At 44.5% G+C, this 26,653-nt stretch overlaps 1 protein-coding gene across 1 annotated transcript in view; it reads right to left on the bottom strand.

The window, feature by feature from the left end:
- SYN2 (synapsin II) overlaps positions 1–26,653 on the bottom strand; it is a 1,078,985-nt gene that overhangs the window by 137,119 nt on the left and 915,213 nt on the right. The window contains exon 10 of the mRNA XM_086938961.1: positions 14,578–14,727. Coding sequence (XP_086795087.1) covers positions 14,578–14,727 — 150 coding nt within the window. The remainder of the gene's footprint in view (positions 1–14,577; positions 14,728–26,653) is intronic.

Below are 26,653 nucleotides of genomic sequence, written 5' to 3'. Positions count from 1 at the left end.
ATAAATGTATCTTTGCTTGTGTCTAGTCCAAAACATATGTGGTAACACAGTATTAAGATAATTTGCACTGAGAAATGTATTCTTCTGATTTTCTCATATAGGGTTACATAATTGCTCAAAAGATTTAGGACGGGACTCCAAACCATGCTGTACTCTGGAATTGAGCACTAGCACAAGTGAAGGATTGAAAATCTTCACTAGCCACTAGCAAACTAATACTGGATTTGCTTATCAAATTACAACAGCCAGCTAAGATAACCTGACCGCACCCCACCTCTCACTTTTAATTCCTCCATCACACTGCGAAGCTTTCAAACCCACGCAGCAATAAAACACAGCTCTGGTCATTCTCACAAATGACACAAACCAACTGCTTGAAATGTAGGCTCACAGCACCTACAACACTTTTCCAACCAAGCACACCCCTATAGCGTGCCATCCCTCTGGTAAAGCGCTACGTGACTTTGGAGTGGGCACATAGCGCTAAAAAGTGCATTATCATACTTAATATAAAGGGCATTTGCATGCACAATCTGTGAGATTAGTCTTTTGTCTTGGAAGAAAATTCAACGGGTTGTTTTACTTTTCTTGTAACTAAAATACCGTAGGAGGAGCAGTAACATAGATTTTCATTGTGGGTGTTATGGACTTGAAACAAAAAGGCTAGTATATTTGAAATATTAGGGAGCTCAAACTATAGATGGCAATTGAATACCTTCTCTAGGTTACTGTATTTGTCTTTTAAAGCCATTTGTGTTTATTTAGGATGGTTTGGTTAAGAGAACAATAACATCACTAGACTCTTTTTGAGCTTCTTGCTCTCCTTTCTGCACTTTCTTCTTCTGGGTCCAAGCCTTTTGAGGGAAAAAAGCCCCCCTCCCCACCTTACCAACCTTTAAATAAATGAGTAGAACCCAAGACATTTATTAAACTATATTTACCACACATTCACTCTCACAGGGACATTATTCCACATCATGGTGGAGGGGCGGCGGTTGCCCACACCCAGGGGTTACACAAAACAGCAGCATGACGCCTTTCTGTTACTAAGCGTACAGCCATGGACTGTAGGTCACTGGAGAGGTTGCTTCCTATGGATAAAAGGAGGAGCACTTTCGGTGTTACTGAACCTGACAGAGTCTGCCTCTGCGCAAGGGCCACAGATGCAGTGCATTTCATAGAAATGTAGCTACCTAAAACTCCCCAGCAGCCTCCATATTAACATATAAATAAACTACTTAAAAATGCAGAAACAGTTATTGCATGCATGAGATGGTCTTATTGTAAAGTATTTTTAAACGTGACCACTGTAATAGAAGGTCCTGTGAGTTTGTGGCGTGTTTTGGTGGAATTACAGTGATATATCAGAGTTTGCAGTCGACATCACTGGGAGCTGCCATTAAATAAAAACCTAAGCCCTCGTATAATATCTGTGCGAGAGGTCACCGCTCCTTCATGCTACAGAAATGTTCTGCAGTTTTGTGTGAGTAAACTAGAGCATCCCCAGTGCTGTGTTTTTATTTCCCTCCCTCTTGATTTTCTTTTGGCTCTAGAGCAGAGGCCAGCTGCATCCGTCTACTTCACAGGTCGTTTAAAAGACTATTCACGTATTAACGAGGCTTTGTTGATTTTTCACCTCTTAGCGCCGCTGCATCTCCAGTCTGCCTATGGCTGAGACACACAACTGGCGCCTGGAGGCAACAATGGAAGATGAAGAGGTAGCACGCCCCCCCCTGAGGGGATGCTGCGCCCTACAGGGGGGCGCGCCCCACAGTTTGAAGACCTATGCGATAGAGGAAGCCTAGCAGCGACACTCTGCACTAGCTATAGCCAACGAATAGTGGCATTTTCGGCTCCCAGATACAGCACAATCCATAAACTAACCTGGAGAGAATAAGGGCCTGGATCACCGTCCTTTGCACAGAAATGGGGATCAGCCGGAGGATATTTTTTAGCCACTTGAACACTTCAAAACAAGTGCCCGTCACCTTGGCCACTTGAGGCTTCATAGATAGCTTGTCATCCATAAGGAAGACCACATTCTTGACCTCTGATGATGTTGTAGGCAAAGCACCTAGGAAGATAGGCCAATGTGGTGATCTCCAGAATTCAGAGTTCTTTCCCAAAATCATGTCCTCAGTTTTGTCCCTATTGAGCTTGAATGAGTTGCTATTCATCCAAGAGCAGATGCAACTGCTGGAGGACGCAGGCTTGTTGATGTACTCATATGCAGAGGATTCTCAGGTGATTTTTTCCCTCTCCTCTGAGAACAATGCTACTTCCTCCACACTTAAGGAAGGTCTCATCAAAATAGCAGGATGGATGCAAGACAACTTTCTCAAATTAAACGGAGAAAAAAACGAAGTCATGTCATCATCATTGATGACTTCCTTAATATGCATTAGCAAGTAGTAAAAACCTCGGCTACGTGTGTTGCCATCCTTAAATGGCTAAAAAAGATCTGCTGGATGTTGCCTGAATCCACAAACAGTAGTCAATGCCTTAATTACCTCCAGGATTGACTATGGCAATGTGTTCTATTTGGGCTCAAATAAAGCAACCATTCGCAAACTACAGGTAATCCAAAATTCAGCTGCTAGGCTGCCATGCAAAATCCATAGATCCACTCCAACTACCCGATACGTTCGGGACCTCCATTGGCTCAGGGTCGACATCCGAATCAAATTTAAAACACTCTGTTTCATGCACAAGATCAATGCAGGCAAGGCCCCAAAATACCTTCACTCGCTTGTCCACCCTTACCACCCTGCCCGCACTCTCCGCTCCTCCACATCAAAAAAGTTTGTCATCCCCAAAATTAAGCTCTCACGTATGGGCGGTAGATCCTTTTCCTATCTAGGGCCTTTGTTATGGAACTCCCTGCCTTTTACAGTACGTAACGAGGTGAATTATAGGAGCTTTGTAAAACCTTAAAAACTTGGCTATTCAACATCTAGCATCACTTCCTCCTAGCCCTACTTACATTACTCCTCATTTTGCGCCGGGAAACCATTTGTGGGTAGCTGCTGCGCATTACAAATGCAATAATAATAATAATAATAATAATAATAGTAATAATAATAATAATAATAATAATAACTCAAGCCCAAACTGGATTCATTAGGAAAATCAATAATCACTTCACATGTACCACTCACCACACTATATATATGTACTGATATGCCCCTGGGAACTTTAGTACATGTGCAGTACCATGCACCCTGCAAAGAAAAAGATGCTTGAACATGCACAAGTAATAACTAACTTAGATCAACAATACCCTGTAGCGCACCTTTCACTATAGAGACTCCACCAAACTCAAATGTTTTGTAATTAATCAGATACCCAGGCGATGGAGGGGAGGTGAAAAAGTGGGTGCTTTAAGGAGATTAGGGTCAGAGTACATACTTAAATTAAACGCTTAAACCCTGCAGGGTCTGAATATGGACAAGGAATTACATAACCATTTGGCATGTTAGTTTTCTTCTTCATCTGTTCTCAAATAGGAATTTACTCTGTCCTCGTTTCGTGCATTTACTGTAATGATAAGATTTTAGTCTTTTCTTTTATAAGTCAAATCTTGTAGTCACAATTGTAGTTATTCTCTATTTTTTAAATCTTTTATCACTGCACTTTCTCCCATATTCTATTCTTATCTTGCAGGGTCACAGAACACAGGAGATATGGACATGTTCTTCTTGAGTGACTAGGAAGCTTAGACACTAATATTTTTTCTTTGATATTATTCTGTCATTGAAACACTTTCATTGTATGATACCGAAATGGGCGTAATTGTTCATATGCAGTTCATACTTATCGGTATTTCTGTTGAATAACATTCAGATTATTGCAATGTTTTCAAAAGGGTCAATCAATTTGGACTTACATCTAATTTAATTTAAGTTATGCCTGCCACATAGATGTAAATGTGGTTGTTCCTTTTATTAGAACAGATACACACCCTTGCCTAATCTAAGATTTAATTTCTAACAACAACTTGATGTTAGTACATGTATTCAAATGGTATATCCAGTAATGTACTCACAAGATACTTGTGTCATTGAGCACTTTAGGTCTTGTATTATTGGCTATTAGGCATGTAACAGTAAGCAACCAGTTGCCCACTGGGGCTATATATAATTGAGAAAGTGGCGACACTCATGTTTATGTTATTTAAATATGGTTTCTTTACTTATGTTTTTCGTATATATACACTCGCTGGTACCTTGCGCAGGGTTGCCTGCTTTATTTTTTTATTTAGAAAGACAATGTGGCATCTTTCATACGTAATATGCACGGTCTTAAAATGGTCACCATGAAAAATTTAGGTGCACTTGACTAGAAAGTCCTTTGTTGATTTCTACTCATGTAATGATGTCACTTCTATATCTATACATGGAGCGAATGCTTTCTCACCACCTGTGAAGAAGGCGATAGGTGCGCCAAAATGCACTGGGTGTTTGTTGTTGAGCTGGTAGCACTCAGCTGGTTCACCAAGATAATGACAATAAAGAACAAAGCCGCAACACGCTTTTGGAGTGTGCGTCATTCTTCTACTGCATGTTCGTGGAAATTAGATTTGTAATTTGCATACTAGCATGCCGCCTTGTTTGGACGCTCACCGCTGCGGTCATGGACTCCGGTGAGAGGTTCCCTGAGAGCAGCACACACCCATGTATTATATACACATTTATATGTTTAACTATTTTAAATCATTTAATTTAATATACCATTATTGCCTATGTGGTTTTGTTCCCAACCTCCATTTTTTTCTATGAGAGAGTGTTGCATTACCAGTGATTGGCCCTATATGGTGTTAAACGTACTACTTTTTTTTAAAGTAACTTACACTCAGAGATTTTTTTCCGACTGCCAAAATGTAGCAAACTTACTCAAAAGTGTAAGTTACCTTTGTGAATCAGGCCTTTAATATTTTCTTTTGGACAACACCTACCGGAGGTTAAAAAACAGTACAGATGCCATACACTGGCAATGAATGGCTCAAATTAAGCACTGCCCTCACCATTTGCATTCACATTATTGAGCTCCTCAAAATTCTCTTTGTAAGTTTATGTTTCTGGAAGAACTTGTAGGCCAAACATTAAAATGAAACTATCCTGACTTTCAGCAGCTTTTCTCACTAATTTGGAGGAAGTTTGAGGTAAATGTATGAATTTAAGACCGCACAATCACCTATAAACAGGTGCAATGCTGTGACTTCTGTGAGCGCACACATGGCCCCTGTTCATAAAGTTCCAAAGTGTGAGGGTTGTTAAAAATAAGGAGTGGCGAAACCAATAGGGTCCAGCCCTAAAAATCTGAGGTATTGGCTTTGTCAGTGATTTTTTATTTGTATTCACATATCCAAATTATGATTTATGCAGTACATGTAGGTGCATAGCCAGCAGTTTTGCAATAAATTTTAATTAAAGAAAACGCATTCTAAGATGGTCTACGAAGTACACGTGTACGTCATAATGCAATTGCATTTGTATGTTGTGGGACATGGCAGGCATTTTTTACTTCCCCCTTTACCATTGTGACCAACCAAGTTAGAAAGATAAATTAAAATTTAACAAAGGGAAAAAGAGCACACCAACATAAAAAAGGAAGTGAGCGGCTTAGTGGCACTTAGCTCCAGGGCACTCATGAAAAAAAAAGAAGCAAAAAATTGAAAATAGAGATTGGAGCGGGGCTTGATAGGGGGCATTGTGGAGAAAGGTATGTGAGAAAACATAGAGCATATGGGGCAGGGCAGAAAAACAAGAGGGGGGAAAAGAAAATACTTGCACTCGACTTCAAATGAAGAAACAGAGTTCCTGAAGTAAGCAGAGAACAATACAACTCAAATAATTAGAACAATGTGACACCAAAATGCTCCTGGACATGACAAACACAGGACTAGGGAAGAAAGCCACCTAAATAATAGAAGACAACAAAGGTATCATGAACAAAGGGCGTACTGTAAACCCGCTATAAGTATATGTCATACACTGAAAACAATAGGTATGCCAACAAATAATTAAGGTGTTTGTAGCTGAAACCTGAAGAGGAATGCCCCTCAAGACAGTCCGCATAATGCACTTTTTTTTCTTCAGAACATGCATGGCCATGGACGGTGCAGTGTGCAGTGCAAAGAATCTTCAAATGCATTGTAGCTTCAATGGGGTATCCAAAGAGGGTTTGTAGAGGCGGCCTAGCTGGAGAGAATTTGGGCTCATCCAGGAATGCACTGTTTCACTCTTTTCCACTACTGTGGTGACACCAGAAGCATAGCCAAATAGAAGATGCTTTGTATGGTCCTTCATCTGTACTTAAGTTCCTGAACAATTTCCACTTGACTTAGACAATGTGCACAAGTTAATCCAATGTAATGTATACAATTTTAACCACGAATGGGTGCTCAAAATGATCTTATGCACTTCTCCTTCATTCTGTGGAAATGTATGTTTCTATACCATCTTATGAGTTAATGAGTCAATTGGAAGGTGCGCACTGTGAGCCGCCAATGTCTTGTAGCTGCTTATATTTTATAGATGTGCCAATGTTCAGTGGTGTATTAGACTAGTTTGTGATTCCCACGTTATCTGCCTATCAGGCTATGTGCTGCTATTCTCCCCTTGAATGACAAGACTTGTGGTACTGGTAAAAATAATATTTTTAAAAAATACATATAATACCATTGTTATTGAGAGTAGAAAGGTCAGCGGTAACCTCCAAAGTTTTGTTTCAAAGTAGGGTATGGATATACATTTTATTGCACTGCCACAGAGAGGCTTTAACATGGATGTGATTATACTGTGTATACAACAAAAAAACTTAGGGGTCTAAACTAGAAACCCTGTTGGGATCTCTTTCAAACTACCTTAACGTCTCATTAAGTACACAAGGAAGTGACTACCAAATTTGACTAACAGAACAAATCACCAAAACATGGGCCACCTGTGATTGTCAATCAACCTCATTGAGGATTCCCATCAATGACTTGTATAGATCAATATTCTCATCTGGTAATCCTGCCAGGGTATTGTGTCTCTTGATCATTGAGACATCCAACATACCCCCATGGTCGACTTGGGGTAACAACCCCCAATCACTTCACTGAACCATATGATGTTGATCTGATGGGGGAGTGCAGTGCAAAAAATTATAAATGTGGTGATTAAAAAAGGATAGGGAACTTATCAAAGGATTATTTATTAAGCATAAGCCCCTTCCAGTTTAAAACCAAGAACAGTGCAAAACAGTAATCGCAGTTGAAACAAATAGCTGCGAGAGGGCCAACATGTTTCAGCCTATCATGGAAAAGGACCATAGGCTTTCGTCAGGGCCTCTGTTCTACGTAATTGCTACTGCCTAATTGTGACTAAATGTGTGAAAAAATTAGAAATGCAAAAAACACACAAGTGAATCAACAGCAGTAAAGGATATAATTCTCCTTCATCTGCCTGAATTCCTCCTTGGCACCTGGTGTATTAACAACATCCAGTGTGCCCGGGGAAAGGATCTCACCTTGACTCAGTCACAGACCGAGACAACGACGGACAGAGTGGGGTCTCACAGTTCCTGAGCCAGGTCCAGGAAGAGGTGAGGTCCTTTCCCCGGGCACACTGTATGTTGTTAATACACCATATCCTTTACTGTTGTTGATTCACTTGTGTGTTTTTTGCATTTCAATTTTTTTCACACATTTATTTTATGTTAGTTGTAAATTCAGGAAGGGTTTGTGGGGGTGAGCACTTGTACATTTAAGGTAACGTCGTGTTTTAATAAAACTAATTTCATATTAACTACAAGTACATTTAAAATATTTTTAGGCATGACATTTTATTATTTGAGTTTTGACATTACAATGCCTCCTGCCCATCCTGCAATAAGGGTGAAAGGCAAGTCACAGAGCATAATTTCAGCTCGGGTTTAAACAAGGAAACATAAATTGCCTTCCCGTTCTTCTGATATGGTTTTGAAAAATGAAAAGTGTTCAGAAAGGAGTAGAAAGAAAAGAGAAAATTATACCAACATGTTTATTTTTTACATGCTATAGGTCGTTACTGGAAAGAGAACATATCTGCATTTTTTCACACAGCATCTTTTAAATCTGATTTGCATGAAACTGATCATCATGTCTTTTGGCAAAAATGTATGTGGTTGCTTTTTGGTGTGGTTAATTTTGAAAAACAGATTTGATTTTAATCTTTATATCTGAGATGAACATGAACGAACAAGGTGCTAAAGATTTAACTGTTTTTTGGAAGAGTTATGATGTGACCATGTATTATAAGGAATAAAATACCATAGCTGTACATAAAAGGATATATTTTACTTCACCAGGAAGGTTCATGACCTTATAACACGAACTCAGCCTTTGGCCTCGTTCCTCAAGCTATATATGGTTATATATATGGTCATGCAACTCCTTGGTGACTTGCAATGAAATGCAGGGGTACCTTATGCAATATATCCTTAGATGAGTTTCTCTTCAAGTCTTTACACAACAGAGGCTGTTGAAAAAAGGGCAGATCTGACTCATGGACTCCATTTTGGAGAGTGCCTTCGGGAGGAGCATCACTAGAAATAGAATAATGCACTAAAGCAGTATATCGTTAAAGGGATACATTTTCATCCAAGTTCCACCTGGAGATTCCAGATGGTTTTAGCAGCAAAAATCTCTAAATCAAACCAAACTAGTTTGTGTCTTCAAGTTAATCTCATCATTCTGATGGGGCCGCAACATCAGAATTAAGAAGCCGCTTATAATGAGGTTCCTGGTTCCTAAGCTGGTCTGTGCCAATACTTGGCCCACCAAAATGGATTTGAACACTTTGTGTGCATCATTTATTTTTTTATTATCCTCTCGGCACTCTGCTCCGCCTACAGTGGTGTGCGTGTGAAGGTGGTGGAAACTGTGTTGTCCACTATGCTATTCATACCACTCAACAACCTTAATAGTACCTCAAGTGCACTCTTGTGCATTTCTTTCAATAGACTGCCCAGATTCTCTCTTCATTATCCAGAATTATTAAGGATTAATAAGGAGAGACAGGGTAATTGCTTTCATTCATACTACAGTCTACATCTCTGGACTGCCCTTCCTTTGGGCCTGTTAAGCATCCAATCTGACCTTTGTTAATAGGGACCAATGAAGACATCATTGAATCCTGAAGCATTCTAAGGGCTTTTGAAAAGCATATGTTTCAGGGCATCTCAGATGGTCATTTGCTTCAGTGATAAGTTCCAATTCCAAACATCTGGCGAACCTCCACTGTGACTGCAAGAAACACAACTTTTTTCTCTAAGACAGAAAATCACTCATAGCATCATGGTTTTTTGAGCAGCCATGAAGCTCTTTAAAAATCAAGAAGCCTCACAATGCATAATGTTAGCCTGTAGTTGCAGGTGGGGCCCACCGGTACACATTTTTGGGGAACAGCACTTATTTTTCCTCATCATATTTTAAGCCAGTACAAGAGGCAAAAAATCTCAAAAGGGGAAAAGAAGAAGGAACAGAAAGATGGGGAAACAATGACAAAGAAAGACAGAGGGGTGAAAAGAACTTGAAGGAGTGAGATACATGGACAGGGAATATCTGGTGGTTGAAGAAATAGGCATGAGGTGCAATTCAGACCACACAGTATCATAGCGCTTTACTGCCAGACTGCTGTCTGCTAGCTCGCCTTGCTCCCACAACTACCATTGCCTGATTGCTCATTATAATAATATCGTAGCGCTAGATTGCCAAAGTGCGCTTTAACGATTGCCTGATTGCTCATTATAATAATATCGTAGCCTGATTGCTCATTATAATAATATCGTAACGCTAGATTGCCAAAGTGCGCTTTAACAATCTTTTCAATTGTGCTGTGCTGCCTGTATATTTCATTTGTGCCTGATTGTACCGGTGCCACTGCCATTTGCATCGCGTCTATTCTGACTGTGCCCCCATCCTGTTTCGCTTTTGGCTTGCTGCCATTTTGTTGTTGTTGTTGTGCCTCCCTGCCCGGCTCTCCACCCCGCTCCCGCCTCCCAGCTGCTCCTCCCTCCCACTATTAGTTTAGTCTCCGCTCTCCCGCTGTAGCGCTGTGACCGCCCTGATGCATCAGAAGCGGTCGCTCATCACGCTGCTCCCTGCTCTGGCTGCCGATTGGTATCGTAGGGCTTTACTGCCAGACTGCTGTCTGTATAGCTCGCCTTGCTCCCACATCTACCATTGCCTGATTGCTCAATATAATAATATCGTAGCGCTAGATTGCCAAAGTGCGCTTTAACGATTGCCTGGTTGCTCATTATAATAATATCGTAGCCTGATTGCTCATTATAATAATATCGTAACGCTAGATTGCCAAAGTGCGCTTTAACAATCTTTTCAATTGTGCTGTGCTGCCTGTATATTTCATTTGTGCCTGATTGTACCGGTGCCACTGCCATTTGCATCGCGTCTATTCTGACTGTGCCCCCATCCTGTTTCGCTTTTGGCTTGCTGCCATTTTGTTGTTGTTGTTGTGCCTCCCTGCCCGGCTCTCCACCCCGCTCCCGCCTCCCAGCTGCTCCTCCCTCCCACTATTAGTTTAGTCTCCGCTCTCCCGCTGTAGCGCTGTGACCGCCCTGATGCATCAGAAGCGGTCGCTCATCACGCTGCTCCCTGCTCTGGCTGCCGATTGGTATCGTAGGGCTTTACTGCCAGACTGCTGTCTGTATAGCTCGCCTTGCTCCCACATCTACCATTGCCTGATTGCTCAATATAATAATATCGTAGCGCTAGATTGCCAAAGTGCGCTTTAACGATTGCCTGGTTGCTCATTATAATAATATCGTAGCCTGATTGCTCATTATAATAATATCCTAGCACTAGATTGCCAAAGTGCGCTTTAACGATCTTTTCAATTGTGCTGTGCTGCCTGTATATTTAATTTGTGCCTGATTGTACCGGTGCCACTGCCATTTGCATCGCGTCTATTCTGACTGTGCCCCAATCCTGTTTCGCTTTTGGCTTGCTGCCATTTCGTCGTTGTTGTTGTGCCTCCCTGCCCGGCTCTCCACCCGGCTCCTGCCTCCCAGCTGCTCCTCCCTCGCCCCTCCCCGTCCACTATCCGCATATGACAGATGCCTTCGCGAGCAGCGTTCACGCGCAGCGGTCGCGCCCCATGTGTGCCGAAGGTGCGCCAAAGGTAAGCCCGTTTACGCCCGTCCGCGCCTGGACGGCGCCCATCGCCAGACCCCCTGCCCCCCGCAATTCCCACTCCACCCGCATAACATACGACGCCGCTATCCCCTCAGCCCTTAACCCCGGCCGACTCCCAAACTGCTACCAGGCCGCCCCAGGACACACCCATGGACCCTTCACCTGCCACTCCTGCAAGTTCGACTGCATCAAGACCCACACCAAATCCACAAACTACAAACAGAGCTCTGACAATAACCACCTAAAGTGCATCCTGCTCAACACCCGCTCAGTCCACAGACACTCCATTGAACTCTGGAACCTACTCGACACTACATCGCCGGACGTCGCCTTCCTTACAGAAACATGGATGAACGCCTCAACAGCGCCCGACATCGCCATAGGCATCCCGGACGCCTACAAGATCATCCGAAAAGATCGCACCAACCAAACAGGAGGAGGCATCGCCATCGTCCATAAGAACACCATCCGCATCACAACCAGTTCCGATGATAACCTCGCTACCGCCGAACACCTTCACTTCCAGATTCACACCGACCCCAAAACCACACTCAGAGGCACCCTCATCTACAGACCACCAGAACCCTGCACACAATTCAGCGAAGACATCACTGACTTCATCAGCCCACATGCCCTCCCCTCCGAGAACTACATTTTTCTGGAAGACCTCAACTTCCACCTGGAAAAGAAAAACGACTGCAACACAACCACCCTTCTGGACAACCTGGCCAATCTCGGACTCAAAAAACTTGTTGACACCCCCACCCACTTTGCCGGACACACGCTCGACCCTATCTTCACCTCCAGCAAGCACATCTCCTTCGATCACACCACAGCTCTCCATTGGACGGACCACAGCTGCGTTCACTTCAACTACAAAAAGTCCACGACCCACAACCCCCCACAACCTATTCCCCGAAGAAATTGGAACAAAATCACCACCGACCAACTCTTCACATCACTTCACCAAAACCGCCCTGCCAAATCATCGGACCCAAACCAAGCAGCCACTAACCTCACACAATGGATCACCCACAGCGCCGACGAACTAGCACCCTTGAAAAACCATCTAATCAAGCAAGGCAGCAGAAAAGCCCTCTGGTTCAACGATGACCTTAAGAAATCCAAGAAGTTCTGTTGTACTCTCGAGAAAACCTGGAAAAAAAAAACCCAACCACTGACAACCTAGCCACCTTCAAGAACGCCATCCTCAAACACCACCAATTGATCCGTTCCACCAAGAAATCAGCATTCAAGGATCGACTTCACAACAATGCCCAAAACAGCAAGGAACTAGAATTTACTAACCCCACCGCCGGCACCAATGACATCACTCCCTCCCAAGATCTCTGACTCCCTATCCTCATTCTTCCACAACAAAATCGTCAAAATACAAAACAGCTTTGAAAACCAGCCCGAAGACCAGTCCACTCCACCCACCTCCGAACCAAAACCGCACTCTAACAACCTCTGCGCCAGGAACCCAATCACCACCGAAGACACCATCCGCCTTATGAACTCCATCCACTCAGGACCGCCAACCGACCCATGTCCCCACCACATTTTCAACAAAGCAGACTCCATCATGGCACCCCATCTCCGCAATGTCATCAACTGTTCCTTCAACTCCGCTACCTTCCCGGAAAACTGGAAACACGGCGAACTCAGCGCCCTTCTGAAGAAACCCACAGCAGACCCCACCGAACTTAAGAACTACCACCCCATCTCGCTCCTCCCATTCCCTGCCAAAGTCATTGAGAAAGCTGTCAACAGTCAGCTCGCCGCCTTCCTCGAATCCAACAAATCCCTCGACCCTTCACAATCCGGCTTCCGAGCCAAACACAGCACCGAAATCGCCCTCATCGCAGCAACAGACGACATCCGAACACTACTGGACAACAGAGAAACAGTTGCCCTCATCTTACTTGACCTCTCCGCAGCCTTCGACACAGTCTGTCTTAGCACCCTCATACAACGTCTCAGCAACGTCGGAATACAAGGAAAAGCATTGGAATGGATCATCTCGTTCCTCACCGGAAGAACCCAGAGAGTCTGCCTCCCCCCTTACAAATCAGAGGCCACAGAAGTCATCTGCGGCGTACCACAAGGATCATCACTCAGCCCCACCCTCTTCAACGTATACATGAGTCCCCTCGCATCCATCGCACGCCAACACAACCTCAACATCATCTCCTACGCAGACGACACCCAGCTGATCCTCTCCCTCACCAAAGACCCAAACACCGCCAAAACAAACTTACACGAAGGAATGAAAGAAGTAGCCGAGTGGATAAAGAACAGCCGTTTAAAATTAAACTCGGACAAAACGGAAGTCCTCATCTTAGGGTCATCCCCCTCTGCCTGGGATGACTCATGGTGGCCACCGGCCCTGGGAACCGCACCCATACCTACGGACCATGCACGTAACCTGGGTTTCATCCTGGACTCCTCCCTCTCGATGACCAGACAAGTCAACGCCGTCTCATCATCATGCTTCAACATCCTATGCATGCTCAAAAAAATCTTCAGTTGGATCCCCACCGAAACAAGAAAGACGGTCACCCACGCACTGGTCACAAGCCGACTGGATTACGGAAACACCCTTCACGCCGGAACCACAGCCAAACTAAAAAAAAAACTCCAACGTATCCAAAACGCCTCAGCCAGACTCATATTGGACATCCCTCGGCAAGCTCACATTTCCGGCCACCTGAAAGACCTCCTTTGGCTCCCTGTCAACAAGAGAATAATGTTCCGTCTCCTCACCCATCCGTCTCCTCACCCACGCACACAAAGCCCTCTACGACCTAGGACCCGAATGCCTCAACACAAGACTATCCTTCTACACCCCCTCCCGCCAACTACGATCGTCCAATCAAGCCCTCGCCGCTATTCCGCGCATCCACAGATCCACCATGGGGGGGAAGATCCTTCTCCTACTTAGCGGCCAAAACCTGGAATTCTATCCCCACCCACCTCCGCCTTACACAGAACCACCCCTCCTTCAGAAAGCAACTAAAAAACTTGGATATTCGATAAGTAAAGCACCTCCCTCCCTCAAGCGCCCTGAGACCCTCTGGGTGAGTAGTGGCTATACAAATTTTGGAACTTGAACATGAACTTAATAGCGCTGCCGTGGGATACTGCACTAAACATGGTCACTTGCAAAAATAATGCACTTAAGCATAACATAACATAACATAACATAGCATAACATAAGATAACATAACAAGCCTCACTCTGACTAAAAGCGCATGTGAAAAGCAGCACAGTTGCACATACAATGTCTCAAATCTTTCACAGCTCTTTGAGACAAATAATGAAGAAATCGTCAGAACGTTCCATCATCTAAGGAGTGAAAAAGCCCATGCACCAGCAGTTATAACAAGTATTCTTACCTGAGGCTGTTGAGTAGTTGAGGGTCTCAGAGGGGATGGTACTAGTGTTTTTGACAGGGTTTGGTTCATCCTAGTAACCACTAAATCGGCAATGAGCTGTCTGTCTTCAACCTGATGCTCTCCAAGGACAGGCATTGTACAGTCCATAATCTACAAGAAACAGAACCACCATACAAGTTAGCATCTGAAAACAGAGGCTTTTTTGAAATATTGATGGTTCCTCTGTTGATCACACACTGTGGTAGCAAAGTAACATGAAAAAGAGGAACAGAGAGCTGTGGAGAACCATCATATTGACACAGTAGCTGTTTTGAATTAAATGTGGGGATATTTACAGGAGGATGGGTTTAGGGAACATGTTGTGGTAAAGAAACAAATTGAAATAAAATGTGGAGAGCATGAGGGATAAACTAAGGAGAACAATTGTCAACAGAATGAGAATAAGTCATTTCCCTTTTTGCCAGTAGTGTTTACAGCCTTATTTTGCAAAAGGGTTTTCTATTGCACCCTGTATGGCACATCAACACCTACCCTGACATCAATAAGATGTGAGTAATGCTGTTTATGTACCCCAATGTGATTTATTTGTCAGGTGAGTTTCATCATCTGATCAGCCAAGAACTTTCCAAACTTTCCACAAAATATAAGTGCCACGCAAACATTTCACAAAATAATTTTTTTATTACAGACACGAGCATTATAAATCAGGGCAGACATCTATGGATAGATGCATTTACAAGCAGTTGAGTCTAAAGGAGATAGCAACAAACAGCAGAGTGGGCCAGTATAATGGTAATACTGGAACATTTCTTGTGGTGTGCACTCACTAGCCTTGCTTGGCATTTGAGATGTTGTTTTACTTTAGTTCACTTACTTTTCCTCCATCATTTCCATCCTCTGCATTCACTGAAGACTCACACCGCTTCCCAGGCATCATCCACCGAGAAACCTGTGACTCCCTCAATTTCTCTCATTCCACCAATCCCAGAGTCCTACAGCTCTGAGTCAGGTTTCTCACACTTACACTCTTTTTGCCAATCAAGGAGCTTTCCCCTACTTTTTGGCCTGATATCTACAGAACCTGTACTATGTCCAATGCATTATATTAATTGCTTAACCACCCCCAGGGAGAAACTATTAATCCTACTCAGCTGGGTGATGCAAATTTACCCTTTAGCAAAACACGCCCCTGTCACTTCTATCAATGAGAGATTTCTCACTGGTCACTCAGCTAATCCAATTTTGCCTACAGACTGTGCTTATATCTCCCACTAGAAACTGTTGTCCCACCCAGAGAAGGCTGCCTGTGAAGTACCTCTGTGTGTTATCTTCAGTTACCCTGCCTCAGTGTGGACCCTCACCTATAGGCTGGGGCACTGAAACTGTGGTGGGGAGCACCAAATTAAGCATCAAGAAAAGACCAATTATGCAGCATGACGGCCCACATTTTTGATATTTTAAAAATGTTCACACAAGTTAATACTTTCTGGGCAGAAATTTCATCTCATTAGTATCAATTTAACAACCAAAAACAGAAATAGGCTCTGAAAGACGACCAGGTAACCTTTGTGAAGACCATCGAGGAACGGAGGCATGCAGATCTAGGCTGAGAGGCGGTGATCACGTCAGTTGACATTCCAGGACCTAAAGGGTCCATCTGCCCTCCCTCCTATGGGGCGCAGTTTACCTCATCACAGGATTCACTCAGACCTAATTATTTCAGACAGTGGAGTGTGAGTATTGATCACCCCGCCAAGGGGAACGCTCTCACCGAAGTTTGGTAAGAGCGGAGCCCTTTATATTATGGTCCTGATGAATGCCGCGGACCCAGTTGGGCCTACAGGCAGAAACATGTTGACCTCACATACAGCGGTGGGGGGACACTAATATCCCCATGACACTGATCACTTTATTTTAAACTACCATATGGATGTCGACACTATTAAAATTAAGTAGACACCCATAATGGCCTTTTAACTCACTATATATTTTTCTTTGGGCCCCCACTTAGTTTAGAAGTGCATCACTGTCGTCAGGTGTATGCCCGCCCTCTATCAAACCAAGTTTTTAGAGGGCGAGGACTGGTCAATGATGAAGCATGACACCCGGTGGTGTGTGACACCAGTCCTTCACTTTTTGTGAGATGCCAGCACTCACAAAATAACACTTCACTTACACTAGCAATACTCAGACTTGTAGCGGTTCGTTGTGGTACACAGTTCATGTTGAAGGCTTCCGTCTACCAGTACCCCGTGCCTCTGGTTCCCCCAGTCCAGATTTATCTGGCCATTGTGGTTATAACCTTTGTGAAGAGCCTTCCACTGCACGTGAACATGTCACCATGTCTTTAATAACTTTTGATCAGTTTGACCGAGAAACAATTTTTTTGTTAAAATCTGCAGATTATGTAGCAGTTGGTGGATTATGTGACAAATGTAGTAAATCCATTATTATACAAAAGGTGCTGCTGCAGAATCGCATAATTTCAGTGGCCCTGCCAATAGATAGGTGTTGGGTCCTTACACATTCCCCTCCTGATATAACTTAGAAGAGATTTGTGACTGAAATCAAAGTATCTAATTGGTTCAATTCGATGTCAGGTGTGTCTATTATGTTAAGTAGTGTTATAGGATTTGTAGAGTATAACTGATACCTAAATATGGTGTCCTGGCAATTTAAGAAACAAAGGCACTAGAGGAAGAAAAAGATAACTATGTCACACAGGGCTAGATCTTGATGGACTAATGAAAGCAAGATGATTAGCAGCAATACATATTTCCCCGGGAACGTAATTTCAATGTTGTGCTACACAAAATACGACCAGGTGTGCTAGACTTATACAGCAGGTTATCTGATGATAAATGAAGAGTGTTAAACGGCCAATAGGGGAGGAGGGGTTGCTGCAAATAGACAGGCCCTTGGAGGTGAACATCAAGGTGAAAGATGCACAAGGCTTTGAGCAAGGCACCATTTGCCAGAGGGACCAGGCCGAGGAGCTTGAGATGGAAAGATACGAAAGAATGTGCCAGTAAGCCAAAACTAAGTTAAGCAGTCACGGACGCCTTCCTTGATGGAAACAATGATCTGAGTATCATCAGTTTATGACATAAAATATGATCCAACGCTTCTTAAGAGAGCAGCCAAGGTCCGGATGTCAAGATTGAAAAGAGTAGATAGAGAGAAGCTCTGAGAAACTCCCCAAATGTCCTCATGAGGACTCGAAAGAGGAAGCTGTATTGCCTGACATCTGTCAGAAAGGAGAGATTTGGGCCAGTCAAATGGCTTACCCTGTTTGCCCAGCTGTATATCACATTGCAGATGATGAGTACATATGTTTTTGACCATTACAATAGTATCAAGATAGAAATTGATTACGTTATGATATGATTCAACTTCCAGACCAGGGTCATTGTGAGGAGTGAAGAAGGAAGCACTACTTACAAGACCCCTTGAAAAAAAAAAAGAATTGTCCTTGGTATAAGCTCTGCAGTAAATAGGTAAAGAGGAAATACTATAGGGCTTATGGCAATGAGTGGTCCAGGTCGAGAAGAAGGGGACACCAAAGGGATCAGTCCAGAGAAAAGGGAGAGTATAGCAACCGAAAAGGGAGATAACAATAGAGAAAATAAGGTCACAAAATGCCCTACTTTGTGAGTGGGACCAAGTTTCAATAAATTGAGCCCAAACATGGAAAGCCTCCCTGTCCATGTTTGGTCTGAGGTCGATTCAGGTTTAACAGGATCATCTAATCAAAGATTGAGGTCTTCTAAGACTGTAAACTCAGCATATAATAAAATAAATGGCACCAGGAAAGGGATCATGGAGCTACCACAGTTATTGGCAGGGCCGGGAGGTCAATAGATGAATTTGCTTCAAAAAGTGGTTTGCTATTGGCTGTAGGCCTACACAGAAGAATGTCAGCAAGGAAACATCCTCTGAAGAAACTACTGTGACCTGTAAGGAGGAGCGCAGAAAGATAGCTAGGCTACCTCAAGGTGTTCTTCTGCGATCTTTGGGAAGAATGTTGAAGTTAGAGAGAACAGCAAATGCTATCTCTGGGCCAAAATAATCTTGTAGCAAGGATTCTGTAACAAATAAGGCATCTAACTTCAAAGTCTGAAGAAGGATGAGAATTTCTTGTTTATGGTGTTGAAAGGAATACACTTTGATGAGGAGGCAGTATATACTCTTACTGGGCATTTCTATAGAGCGACTTGAAGGAACGTAGGACCAATAGTGGTTGGTTTTAAGTATGCCAGAGGAGCTGGAAGTGACATTGACATAACTAAACAACTATACTGCAGTGAAAGAAACTAAATCTGAAATAGGGGCAGGGCACAAATTAAAGACTACCTGGAATCCATCTGCTATATCAGACATGCCAACATTGCATTAAGCCCAAGCAAATGTACCTCAGCAAAAAGTGAAAGAATAATTGGCTTGCAGTAGAAGGAGATATGTTTAGGCAAGAGAAGATAAAATAGGGAAATTTCGGTATAATTGGGTCAATGACAATGATTATTTAAAATGCCTTTCCCCATCTTTCAACACACTCTTCCACAGAAAGGGAGCAGATGGAGACTGTATTTCATGTAAATTTGGACTGGATAAGCAAATTAGGAGAGAGAGTGGTAAGAAGATGGCATGGGAGGATGAGTGGGTGAGAGATAAAAGAGTGAAAGCAAATACATTTGGTTTGAGTTTACAGTTTAGAGTAAAAAAGCTGCGCTTGAGTGTATTATATATATTTTTATAGAGAGACCAGAGAGGGAAACACACACACACCGACACACATACACACCTGCAAGCATGCACTAACACGCAATGCACACACACACACAAACACTATATATATTGAGATGAAAGGACAGCAAATGATGAATGATATAAAAAAGATATAACAAATTCTCAGAAGAAGCATTCAAGTGATCATTTAGTACACAATGGAAAGACAAATATAGTTAAAATAAAAAAAAATAGATATAAGAGCTACACTGCGAAAGAAAGTCGAATAAAGTTATTAAATGACAACATTCAGACAGTCAGAAGACTAGTACGCTTAAAAAGGCAATAGAGACAACTGCAAATCCCTTCCACTTCTGGAGCTCAAAGAGACCTGTTTCAAAAACATGTCTATGACATGTTTTAAATACGAGAGGAACAAAACACTTCTGAATGCATTTTATCCAAGACAAAGGCATCCAAGACTAGATATTGAAATAATCTCACAACTAACAAAGCTTGTCACCAGCAGTAGCATACCACACATATAAAGTGTCATGCTACGGTCCATGTGTGCATTCTTCATTCTCATTCAATTAATCAATCAATCAATCAATCAATCAATCAATCAATCAATCAATCACAACATTTGTAAAGGGCGCTACTCGCCCGTGAGGGCCTCAAGGCGCTGGGGGGGGGGGGGGGGGGAGAGGCGCTGCTACTGCTTGAAGAGCCAGGTTTTGAGCGGCTTCCTGAGGGTTAAAGGTCTTCGGTCTGCCGTAGGAGGATGGGGAGGGTGTTCCAGGACTTTGGGGCGAGGTGGGAGAATGATCTGCTGCCGGTGGTCATTCTTCTTATGCGGGGGACAGTGGCGAGGGCGAGGTCGACAGAGCGGAGCTGGCGGTTCGGGATGTAGAAGGTGAGCCGTTTGTTGAGGTATGCCGGACCAGTGTTGTGGAGGGCTTAGTGTGCGTGGGTGAGGAGCTTGAAGGTGATCCTCTTGTTGACGGGGAACCAGTGCAGGTCTCTCAGGTGGGGTGTGATGTGGCTGCGGCAAGGGATGTCGAGGATCAGGCGGGCATGGGTGTTCTGTATGTGTTGCAGTTGTTTCAGTAGTTTGGCCGAGGCTCCCGCATAGAGGGCGTTTACGTAGTCCAGTCTGCTGCTGACGAATGCCTTGGTGACCGTTCTTCTAGTGTCGGTGGGGATCCACTTGTAGATCTTTTGGAGCATGCGGAGGGTGTTGAAGCAGGAGGATGAGATTGCATTGACTTGCTTGGTCATAGAGAGTGTGGAATCGAGGATGAATCCCAGGTTGCGTGCGTGGCCGTTGGGTGTTTGAGCAGCTCCCAGGGCGGTCGGCCACCAGGAGTCGTCCCAGTCTGAAGGTGAGGAGCCAAGGATGAGGACCTCCATTTTGTCCGAGTTCAGCTTCAGACGGCTGTTCTTCTTCCATTAGGCAACGGCTTTCATACCTTCGTGGAGGTCGGTTTTGGCGGTGACAGAGTCCTTGGTGAGTGAGAGGATCAGTTGTGCGTCATCGGCCATCTCGGTACTGTGGGTGCTGTGGAACCCGGACTGTGAAGGGTCCAAGATGTTGTTCTTCTCGAGGTAGTGGGTTAGCTGTTTGTTCACTGTTTTCTCGATGACCTTCGCCAGGAACGGGAGCAGGGAGACGGACCTGAAGTTCTTGAGGTCATGCACATTGGGATCCAAGACGGCGGCGCACAATTAGAAGAGGGAGCCCCGGACCCGCGGACAAGGTAAGTGTGTTTTATTTACTTTATTATGGCTCTGTAACAAAAATAAAGTAGTAGAGGAAGGCGGTAGGGAGGCACGAAGGAAGTGGGGCTTCGCGGAGTGCGGAGGTGGGCGTAGTTTCTCGCCCACTTTGCGTAGCTCCGCAAAGCCCCACTATGCCTGCTACGCCCAGGCTTAGTTCTGGGCAAGGGCAATGTGTAGCTGGTCTTCAGTGATTTTGGTCAAGCAGCGGCGGGGGATCTGTTGGGTGCGGTGGTGCGTGGTAGGGTTCTTGAAGGTGAAGTGGACGCAGCGGTGATCATTCCAGTGGAGTTCTGTGGTGTGGCTGAAGGAGACGTGAGGGCTTGCAGAAAAAATGGGATCAAGCATCTGTCTGGCAGAGTGGGTGGGAGTCGTGATGAACTGTTTGAGTCCGAGGTTGGCGAGGTTGTCGGGCAGGTTGGTGGAGTTGGTGTCATCGTTTTTCTCGAGGTGGAAATTAAGGTCCCCGGGGAGGATGTATTCCGTGGACATAAGAGCATGCGTGCTGATGAAGTCGGCAATGGAATCGCTGAACAGCGCCCGTGGTACGGGGGGCCTGTATATCAGAGTTCCTCTGAGGGTGGTGTTGGGATCAGTGTGGATCTGAAAGTGCAGGTGTTCGGCGGTGCTGAGGGTGTCATCGGAGTTGGTTGAGATCTTGAGGGTGGCCTCGAGGACGATGGCGATTCTACCTCCTACTCCGTTGGTGCGGTCTCTGCGGGTGATCTTGTAGCCGTCCGGGATGGCTATGGCGATGTTAGGAGCCGAGGACTCATTCATCCAGGTCTCGGTCAGGAAACGGATGTCCAGGGAGGATGTGTTGAGCAGGTCCCAGAGTTCAATGGCGTGTTTGCATGCAGAGCGGGTGTTCAGGAGTATGCATCTGAGGTGGTTGCTTCCTGTCCTGGTGGGAGGATTGGCGGGTCTGTTGCTGGTGAAGCTGCAGTTCCGGCAGGAGAAGGGTCCTAGGGTGCGCTTTGGGGCACCCAGCGAATATATATACTCTTGGGATCATTCTACCATTGATGCTTCAATACACTAGTATGGCAGCCTATCCACCCCCACAGTTTAATCTTTGTGTTTACCTGAATTCAGGAGAACATGTGCGGATCCCCTGGGCCATTGTCTGCTCCCTTCAAGACGAGGGTCAACTATGAATGAATGATGAAGACGTTTGTAGAGCGCACGTACACCAGCGGCTTCTTGGCGCTTCGGGACAGGCAAGGGCTAACTGCAAAACGGGGAGATCTTAATCAAATGCTTGAGAAAACAGCCACGTCTTGAGAGCTCTCCTAAATGACTCATAAGAAGAAATGAGACGGAGGTCAAGCGGGAGGGAATTCCAAAGGTGGGGGGCTTGCGACGCAAACCCCCAAGCCTCTTCCGCTTGTAAGGACATAAGGACAACAAATTAAGACCCGCCGAGCGGAGTGCTCGGGAAGGAGTATAACGGTGGAGGAGAGAGGCAATGAACGATGGGCCTTGGTCGCTAAGGGCTTGATAGGTTAAGCAGCCGACCTTAAAAAGGCTGCACTGGACTACAGGGAGCCAGTGTAGGTTTCTCAACAGTGAATTTGCAGAACTTGTCCTGGGCTGCTGAAAAACCAGTCTTGAAGCTTGGTTTTGGACAAGTTGGAGTTGGTGGGACTGGTAGAGAGGAATCCCAATATACAGTGAGTTTGCGTAATCAATGCGGGAAACCACTAGCCCCAGTGTGGCATGGACCAAAGCATCATGGGTAAGGAATCTGCTAATCTTACGGATACGGCGTAGCTGGAAGAAACATACCGATATCACAGATTTAATGTTTCATAGACAGATGCTTACTGGTGGTTACACCCAGACTCTTGACCGAGCTCGCAGGGCAGGGAGCACAGCCCAGTGAGTGTGGCCAAAAGCCCAGATGCCATGGGTTGGTCAGGGGTCCTGTAAGTACCAGCTCAGTCTTGTCTGGGTTAAGCTTGAGCTGATTGGCGCTCATCCAGCTACTGCCTTTTGAATCAGAAGCAATCCTGCCTCGAGAGTAAGTATCTGATACATTTTTTGTGAGTTCACTTTTGGGCGCATCTAAAGAACTTTTGAAAGATTGATTGGTGAATAGGTAGAATAGGTAGAGCATTTTGAAATCCCCACTGTTGTATGCTCTGTAGTACACTCAAATGATGCATAGCTTAAAACTGGTACATCAGGAAATATCACAGGATTAGTGCCAGCGACCACTTCTGCTACACGGTCTATTCGGCACTGAAAACTTAAGCTTTGGTGGCATAATGCTTTTGAGAAACATGGCAGCTTCGAAGGAGAACCAGAACTCGACCACCACAAGAATGACACTTTCCTCCTCTTTAATCAAGGTTTTCATTTCAAGTTATTGCTCTGCTGCTGAATGGGTGTTTATCACACCTTTATGAAGATCCGCAACTTGCCTTGATCTGCTTTGTTCCCAGTGATGAAGGAGGATTTAAATCAATTAGTAGTTTTTATGTAATTTGGTTCACATATTTCAATAAATGTGTTATTATCATGCATAGTTTCAATATGCCATTTGAAAATTGCTTTTAATTGCTCTACAGGCATATTCCCTAACTCTCTATCACAAATTGGTTTATGGTCTCATATTTTTTGCCTGCACACATTATTGTGCAGGATTTATTGTAATCATTCCAGAGCAGATAGATAAGGATTCACAATATTGCTGAAATGTTTATGGACAGTACAGTTCAGTATTCATCATTCACTTTAAATGTGAATTCATCAGAGAAAGCACGCTCCCTAGCCAGCCCTAAAGTTACACTACTGCAGATAAATATGATCAATGTAAATTGTGCACAGTAAAATGTACAGAACTGTCAATTATTCCCTTATTAGGTTGATGCTAAGTGATCTTATGTCAACAGGAGATCACTCTACATTACTGGTGATGTCTGCAGGATAAGGCTCTTGAAAGGGTTCAATCTGCCAATTAGTCTGGTTGATTGGCTAATTTGAGTATAACCAGTCAGAATTGTCATTTACCTGTGACTTAGAAAGCAAAGTGGTAGGTGTCAGTGCTTAATTTATAAAACATTAAGTGTCAGGGTGGCCACTGCTAATTATCAGGTTGCCAAATATCAAGTATATTTAGTTTTGATTTCATTTCATGTTTTGATCAAAGCTCTCAAAGAGCAGATTCTTGAGCTTTTCCTTTGTCACTATGTTTCCATAATTCCACCTTTGCTGCCTTTTTCTCTCTTGGTCTGGGTCGAGATCCTACTAATAATTAGTTCTTGTGCCCCAAAAAAAGTGCCAGCTCCACCTGCAATCACCAGCTCAAACAGAGCCCTGTAAGTGTGTTGCGTGTGTGTTTCAATCTGCTGAACAACCTGATGGATGGATGTTAACATCCGCATGCAGGGCCCAGTCACCATTTTGTGATAAGGTGATGGGGTTCATTGGTGCTTAACCACCAAAAGCTTTTCAAAATAGAACACCCTACAGGCTCTCAATTCTCTCTCTGAGGGAGTAGTAGTTCTACTGAGATCTCAGAGACAGGTCAAGAGCATTCCCAAGCAGCAGAATTTGAACCAGACAAAAAAGTGGTTGTGTTTATACAAATCAGCAATGTATCAGGTGAATCAAGTTAAAGTTACTTAACCCCTTCACTGCGGCGGCCATTCCGCCGCAGTGCTAAGGGGGTGGGGGGGCCGCACGGTGGTCCCGTGCTCGTGACGGAACCGCTCCGTCACGGCACGCGGGTGAGCTGTGCTTGTGACGGAACGGTTCCGTCACGGCCCCGCCCGCTCAATAGAACGCGCCGCACAGGCGCGGAATTCGCGCCGCGCAAGCGCAGCGAACGGGCCGTGACGGAACCGTTCCATCACCAGCACAGCCCACCCGAGGCTCGTGACGGAACGGTTCCGTCAAGAGCATGGGAGGGGTTAAATTTGATGATTCCCATATAACATTCTGAATGCCAGATTGAAATGGGGTCCATAGTCTTTGAGTCAATCAATCAATCAAGGAATTTGTAAAGCGCGCTACTCACCCATAGGGTCTCAAGGCGCTGGGAGGGGGGGGCTACTGCTCGAAGAGCCAGGTCTTGAGCTGTTTCCTGAAGGAGAGATGGTTCTGGGTCAGTCGAAGGTGGGTGGGGAGGGAGTTCCCGGTCTTGGCCGCCAGGTAGGAGAAGGATCTTCCTCCAGAAGTGGTCTTGCGGATGCGTGGGACACTGGCTAGGGCGAGGCTGGCGGGTGGGCGTGTAGAATGTGAGGCGGCTGATGAGGTATGTGGGTCCCAAGTCGTGGACAGCCTTGTGAGCGTGGGTGAGGAGTCTGAACGTGATCCTCTTGCCGACGGGGAGCCAGTGGAGGTCTCTCAACTGGGGGGTGATGTGGCTGGTTCGGGGGTGTCCAGGATAAGTCGTGAGGAGGTGTCTAAAGGCTTGCTGGAAGGTAACCTGTGTATTTCATTTAACCCTTACACTACTGGCAGAAAGAAAAAGAACTTCAGGGAAATTTCATAACTATGAGGCTCAATTTGCTAGTCAGTGAATTTTTGCACTGCATGAATTTTCAATGTTTGACAAAATATGTGATCGCTATGAGCACACCAGCGAAGACAACCAGGTGTAAATAAACAAATGAGATAATTAGATTTAATAGTGCCAAAACTATGCAAATCAATTTCCCTAAAGATAATTTACACTGTAATAGGCAAATGTTAGAAACAATGTCACAACATGATTAGTGCTCACATCAGAGCATGAACGTGTAAGAAATGTCCTGCTGTCAGAGCAATGCAACACAAGTAAGACAAGTAAAGTCAGCCAGACTTACGACAAGAAAAATGTCAGCTTGTCAAATAGAATCTAAAATGTTTGGACAACTGTGTGCCAGTGGCAAGTGTTTGTAAGGGTTTCTGAGAGACCACTGTGAATTTGCAGCTGGGGTACAATCTTGATTTCTCCTAAATGTTGATTTAACCCAGGGTTTAATTTATGCCGGTGTTTGATGGTGCTCTACATCGGTACTTAATGTTTAACACCAGAAATGTTTTATGGTAGTCCACCACAGAGTGGGGCGACTGTTTATTTCTGAACAGAGTACATTAATCTTTAACAATAAAATGACCTTTTAGAAAACTAATTCTAGCCTCTCAATTCCATTCATCCAGCGCTGAGTGGTATAGATGTTGAGAGGCAGATTACGATGTGGCCCGGAAAGGCGCCGACTGTTGGTCGTACCCTTTCAGGGCCACATCTCAGTTCCAACCTCCTCATTACAATCCTGGCAGTCAGAAATTAAACTGGCTGGTCATTCCGGCTGGCTTCCGATGGGCTCAAGGACCCCGGCCAGTCGCAGGCCAGCCTGTAATCCCAAAGGGCGGCCTTTCTGCCTTTGGGATTATGATACTCTGTCAACCCCTTGACTCTGTGACCTCCTGTTGGGGGACGGTGACCTCTGTTCATCCCTCCACTGTGTGGCAGGTACCCTGAGGTGCCTGCCACATGATGCAGGGATCAACACAGACTCCCATTCCTCTATGGGAGCTTGTGTTATGGCCTGTTTGATGAGGTGGTCAGGACTGTTGACCA

This window comes from Lissotriton vulgaris, chromosome 9, assembly GCF_964263255.1.
Source record: "Lissotriton vulgaris chromosome 9, aLisVul1.2, whole genome shotgun sequence".
Classification (NCBI taxonomy): Eukaryota; Metazoa; Chordata; class Amphibia; order Caudata; family Salamandridae; genus Lissotriton; species Lissotriton vulgaris.
The sequence above is the reverse complement of the archived record's forward strand: the minus strand, read 5'-3'. Positions and strand labels throughout refer to the sequence as shown.